The following is a 6,162-nucleotide window of genomic DNA, read 5'->3' on the forward strand; positions in this document are numbered from 1 at the left end:
TTTTATTAGTGGTTATTAATTAAGATGAACCAACAACAAGCACGAGTTATAACTATAATAAAATAACTATGTCGAGAATTTGAAAAATGTCAAAAATTAATGTTTATGTAATAAATATTTCCCACCTACTACACTTTTGCCATGTAGTCTAGTGGGGTTTAACTGTCATAAATTGGCACCTCAGGGCTATATAAGGGAAAATATGGCTCATAAATTGGCACCTCAAGCATATGCAACTAAAATTAAAATAATGGTGTTTTCGATAAATGAAGATGAATGAAATGTCTTGCAAGAGAAACAAAATGTCATAAATGAAACACATAGAGTCGGGTGTAGTCTGTAAGACTAGTTCATCAAAAATTCTGCTGTGTGCTTGCAGAAGGAGCTGATTTAGAGACACTCTGGGAGACTAGCTGGCTCAGGCAGACTTGCTCACTAGCACTAGTACTGCACGCACTGAACTAGGTCTGTTCAGCTTCTGTATTCAAAGAAAAAGAAGCCAGTTTAATAATAATATAGGAGTGGCTATTTTAAGCTTACCTTTGCTTGCTTACTAGCCTGGCATAGCCAAAGAGAGCTAGCTGTGTTATTTTTTCTGGCTGGTTCAGTGCTGCAGTACTAGGTGGAGGGAGGGGCTGGCTAATTGCACAGAGAGGGGGAGTGGCTCTGTACCGGTCGCTTTGGAGGGAGGGGCTGGCTGCTCATAATATTATTCTGTCGCAAGGTGTGGACTGGAGCCCTGCATGGTACGTGGTGTGGACGAGCTCTCTTTTTCCTAGTTGTCTTCTTGTTTGAATAGTGTTGCTATGTGGTAGCCATGCGCAAGCTTATATAGCTGGATGGATAGCAACCAGTCAGCCAATCAGATGAGACATATATCAGTTAATGCACAGTGCCTCGGGGTTTATGACAGTAAACCACACCTCTCCCTCGGGCTTACGCCCTCGTAGTCGGGAGGTTTACTGTCATAAACCCCTCTACACTGTACATTAACTAATACTTAAAACTACGTACACCAAAAATCGTAATTAGTACATGCACTCAAATCCTAATGGAAGTTATAATTTACGAAACATTATTATAAAATTAATTATCAGCTTATACAGTTACTATAGCTACTAACACACACAAGTTATATAACACCGCTACAGTTCATTCGGCAGTTTTATACTTGATAGTTCCCAGCCGCATGAGCACCACATCACTCACTTTGAAACTGCTGGTTGCTACAGAGTAGTGTTTCCACAATCCAACAAAAGCTCCCAACTGCATGGCCACCTATATAGAAACAAACACAAAGTTTAAGCTATAGTATCCAATCACATAATTCAATATCAATCACATAACCTACAATTAAATGTTTACAGGACATTAATTCAGATCAGTATACATTTTAATTAATGTGCTCTGTTCTGAATTTATATAGTTGCAATGTGGGCAACCACTCTACAAACAATGGAGTAGAGCTATGGAAATGCATGGTTAAATTCTGTTGGCTTCTAATTCACTGCATGTACATTTAGACATACAAACTATAACAATAGGATATAAGTGGTAGTATAATACATGTAGTCAATCTGATTACAACCAACTATTATACGGACTATAGCTAAATCAGATCGATGAGGTCCAATAAGGTCTGACATGCGTGCACGAGTCACTACAAGTTCAGTGCATTGGCCTGCACATTATCGCGTGACCACAATGGCATCAATGCACTGAACTTGTAGTGATTCGTACACGCATGTCAGACCTCCTCTGCATGGGACTAAGTGTATTCTTGCAAATATCCAATTACTGAATTTGTATACTTACGGTAGAAAAACCGACACTCTTGACTCTAGGCAGCTGTAGGAAGTTGGCAATCACTCGAGCTAGCATCGTTACCTACATAATAGCGACGTGAATAGCATTAGACCGTGAGCAATATGTCTTTTGATCTAATTATTAAACACCGGCCTAATATACCATGTCAGTATCCAGTACACCGGAAAAAGGATCACGCCATCAGGAATGTGTGCAATTCCTTCATTGTCCATCCAGATTTTGGAGAAACCTTGTATAATGCTCTTTATATAAACTAAAATTAATGGGTGACATGCACAATAAAAGTAAATGTACATATAACAGTGCTGACTGATGAGCTACACGGTTACCTATACATCCCCTCATTTAGGCCCTTTGTACATTATACTGCACTCAGTAATCCTATATATTCTCAAATAATAACTTAGCGAAATACACATCTCATAATTGATGTCAAATAAATACTAGCCAATAATTATGCCTATATAATATATATAGAGCCGCCACAAATATGAGGAAATTCCACTGTGCATAGTATACATTGCATGACCACCATGTTTATACTATACATATATATATACTCATACTTATCAAAGAATAAACATGCAATCAAGGCCCAATGCAATAACCGGCACTGTTATTACAATGCAACAATACATACCTTCATGCATGGTTGAGACCGAACTCTCTTGGCTGCTTCATCTTGCACTGAATCAGACCAACACACAGATCCACATTTGCTGGGCTGTAGCTGACTCTCTTATCCAAACATGAATCAGAACAATACCTGCATTGAACAGTGACATCATTCCCAACCCACATGCATGCATATGTACGAAGTTTGGACAGACTCGTTTCATATACCATATATACCATGCAGTGACCCAACATATACCTCCCCAACTCCCAACTCTAATGAAGCCTGTGCCATCAGTCATAAGACGTTTCACCCGTAGAACCTAAAAAAATAATTGTAGCCATGCATTCAAAACATCAAAACATCAAAAAACTTACAAGCATTATAATTAGAAGTAAAAGTGGCTTTGATTGGCCGAGGGGAAACGGGTAAAGAGCTTGAGTTCCATCGCTAAGCGAAAAGGCACCTAAAATATCCCATAATTGAGTATTAATCAGTACGTGTACTTATGTAAGCTATACGTAACCATGCATATGTTAGCTAAACTATTCAGGAATGTTGTGCCAATTAAAGTTCCATACCTTAATTAGCCGAAAACAATTGGTCATTTCCATCGCTAAGCGATTGTCTATACTATAGAAAAATGTTGGTGTTTTATAAACCACCACATACCCACCACCTTTGGTTTCCATGGAAATATTTTTGGATAAGTTTTAGATAATTTGTTCACCAACACAATTGTATCATCATATTTTCTTAGAAATGTTCCAATCTCAAAATATTTACATTTATGTACTAACACGTACCAAATTGCGTTTATTTACTCTATAGACTAAAGGCACTGTATAAACACTGTTAGTGTTTATGTCCTTCTGTGTTATGCATGATGAGTCCCCCCATATCATGCTGCTTCAGTCGTGTACTTAATAGTGCCCAGCTGCAACAGCACATCATGAAAGTTGTCAGCGCATTTCTCAAAGGTATTAACAAAGACCATCATCTTGGAGACCTCCTGTGTGAAATGTATGAAGTAAAATAGGCCATGTGATATTAAAAAAGTGATCATTTTCCAATAACCATAGGTGTGCCAAATAGGATTTATTTTTCAATTTATATCGGATACCTCAGTATTTAGCCTCGTTACCAGGCCGATTTGTCTCTAAAATAACGCTAGGTCGCCTCCTCGACAGTATTATGCCTTGGTGTGCGCATGTATGCGCATGCAAGCGAGGTATATACGGTATAGTGTGTTTGTCTGTGTAGACTGCTTGCTATACAGCTGCTCAAGGATCAATGAAGTGCAAGTAAGAGTTTCTATACAGGCTTGTATTTTAATTCGAAATAACGATTCATATAATGATTATTTTCTAATACCAAGACGATTCGATTTTTCAATTATATGGATGGTACTCAAAATGATTCATAATATACCATGCAGTATACTAACACTTACAATAGGTTTTCTTTTCAATTGAATCCTTGGAAGGTTCAAAAACATTCTCACACTCTCAGCGACCATCAGAATCTTGAGTGCATGCATTGAATATTTGCGTATAAAATACCTCACTGTGTATATAATTATAGCAGATGGCCTCCACGTGTCACTACTGGAGAGACTCTACGATTATGTGGCCTACGACAGTGGCGTGGGCATACTATTATATACATGCACTAAAATACACGTACGAAACAGGAATCTGACTCAGTAGTCTTGGAGTGGATCATATCATCAGGAATGTGTGCTATTCCTTCGTCATCCATCAGAATCTTTGAAAAAGCTGTGCCAAAATTTATAACAACAACCAATAATATTATATATAGCATGTAATTATTGTACCTTCATCGTTAAATTGAAAGCACCGCATCTCGAATTGAATCAGACCAACACACAGTCTCCACATTTGTATGGGAATAGCCACATCTTTTATCCAAGTAGATAATGGAACCTTGCCTAAGGAAGTTAGTGTACTAAGATTAAGCCTTTGATTATAAGAACAGTAACAACATACCTCCACTGCTTCCTGCTTTAATAAGATACGTACAATCAGACACAACAGACTCACTCCATCTCAGTACCTGAAAAAACGATAAGATGTTATAACATACCAAGTATAAATTATACTCACAGATGGGCCAACAGGTGCTTTGATTAGTTTAAAGTTATCACACTGTGTGACAAATGGCAGTGGGTAGTTTGTGAGGATGTTTTGATAAGGTAGGGGAAACAAAGGTGGATGTGCATGGCCGGGGTTCTCTTCAGATTTACACAAGTCTTCCGTCTCAATAGAATCAGGAAACACCTGTCAGAGTGTGCACGTGTATAATGGTGTACAAATCACAGGGCATTGACCTCGCAATCAAAAGCCTGACACATATTATAATTATGTCATGACATTATAGTTAGAAAATAAACTGCATTAACTCTTGGTGTTAATACATGTAGTGACACACACATACCAATGTTAACTCTTGTTCAGATTTCAAGAAGAGAGTGCTTTCTTCCACCGAAACTGAAGAATCGCTTAAACTAGATTCCTGTAAGTGACCGGGTTGTTGCTTTTCGAGTTCCTGCTCAGACTGGCTATCAGAGAAACTTCGCTGACGATAATAAGGAATGGGGACTACATCTGGCTGTTCTCGATTCGGACATCTGTATTTGAGATGACGTTGCATGTTTTTCCGTAAAACTTTCACAAATTTGTGATTGTTAGAACACCCCTTCGGACAGAAAATGTACACTTTTCTACATTCTTCTAGCAGATGGTTTTGAAGAGCACTTAGTGATCCAGTCCATCGGCAGCCATTAACAACATTACTGCATTTAACTTGAAGCCCTTGAACCTGTTTATAACCTGAAAAGACAAAACATTTCTGAATCATTACTAATTGCTCGATTAGCGCAGTATAATTATGTATATACATGACTATAATTATATATACATGACTATACAGATGAAATATTAGCGATATCAATAGTGTACTAATAAGATCTATTATATTCAAGTTCTATCTCGTAGCCAGATATATACTAGTGGTGATAGCGTACGGGTGGTTCTTACTTCTTACATCCTTGTGTACAATAAATAGGCATCTGCAGTTGGGACAGAGCTCGTTTCTTTGCTTGTGCTCTTCCACGCAAGAGTAGCAGAACAGCTTACCACAACCTCCTTCTCCATGCTGGCGTGGATATTTTGCAATGCAAAGGCAGATCAAGCAAATAAGCTCATGAGGGGGATCTTCAACCCAATTGCAGTCATGACCACCGTCGGCACCGATGTCACTGCAGGTCATGACTGGCTGCCGGGGTACCTTCAACGCAGGAGGTCCAAACAGAAGATCCCCAGTCCTCCCAACATGCAGCACTGCACCGATTGTCGCCCAGTACCTGTAGTTTTTAGAGCTTGACGGTCGATCAAAACTGAAAAGTGTATCTACATGCAGAAATGACATGTACATGTGTATGTCACATGTCACATGTCACATGGTATGTACATGCACGATATATTGGATTCTGTGGCAGATTGGATAGTATCATGAATGCGATTATCCTTTGAAGTTCTGCTGAGCTGTTCAATTAGGACACTTAAAAAAAAGGTTTAAAACAAGCTATACAGCATGTACGACTGAGTAGTATCCATTGGTAGACCCTCTGGACTATCTTGGTAGCCATAGAATATTTTCGAAGAGGAAGCAGCAAGCCATTTGTGTACACAGGCACT

The 6,162-nt window shown here is 38.7% G+C and overlaps 1 protein-coding gene and 1 long non-coding RNA gene across 3 annotated transcripts; both read right to left on the reverse strand.

The window, feature by feature from the left end:
• Window positions 1-135: 135 nt before the first annotated feature.
• On the reverse strand, window positions 136-2,695 carry LOC135337976 (uncharacterized). The gene is made up of 5 exons (XR_010395393.1): window positions 2,468-2,695; window positions 1,969-2,056; window positions 1,816-1,887; window positions 541-1,278; window positions 136-478 (listed from the first exon to the last, which is right to left on the reverse strand). It is a non-coding gene; the product is annotated as an uncharacterized LOC135337976 (long non-coding RNA).
• A 483-nt stretch (window positions 2,696-3,178) lies between these two features.
• On the reverse strand, window positions 3,179-5,909 carry LOC135337975 (uncharacterized). Of its 2 annotated transcripts, none has more exons than XM_064533995.1 (8): window positions 5,503-5,909; window positions 4,901-5,295; window positions 4,570-4,743; window positions 4,453-4,519; window positions 4,281-4,394; window positions 4,130-4,221; window positions 3,897-3,968; window positions 3,179-3,452 (listed from the first exon to the last, which is right to left on the reverse strand). In XM_064533995.1, exons 1-8 carry the CDS (start codon window positions 5,897-5,899, stop codon window positions 3,345-3,347), a joined length of 1,419 nt encoding a protein of 472 aa, XP_064390065.1. In that variant the 5' UTR covers window positions 5,900-5,909; the 3' UTR covers window positions 3,179-3,344. The 2 variants fall into 2 exon arrangements, with proteins under 2 accessions (XP_064390065.1, XP_064390064.1); XM_064533994.1 differs by having other exon boundaries at window positions 3,179-3,455; window positions 5,503-5,908.
• Window positions 5,910-6,162: the final 253 nt, after the last annotated feature.

The sequence above is a fragment of the Halichondria panicea genome, chromosome 6, assembly GCF_963675165.1.
Source record: "Halichondria panicea chromosome 6, odHalPani1.1, whole genome shotgun sequence".
Taxonomy (NCBI): domain Eukaryota; kingdom Metazoa; phylum Porifera; class Demospongiae; order Suberitida; family Halichondriidae; genus Halichondria; species Halichondria panicea.

Coding starts and splice junctions, on each gene's coding strand:
- LOC135337975 (XM_064533994.1), bottom strand. CDS start 5,899: ATGTACATGTCATTTCTGCATGTAGATACACTTTTCAGTTTTGATCGA. Junction 4,395..4,452: donor TAAAGCAGGAAGCAGTGGAG/GTATGTTGTTAC, acceptor TAACTTCCTTAG/GCAAGGTTCCATTATCTACT. Junction 3,456..3,896: donor AATTGAAAAGAAAACCTATT/GTAAGTGTTAGT, acceptor CATTTCACACAG/GAGGTCTCCAAGATGATGGT.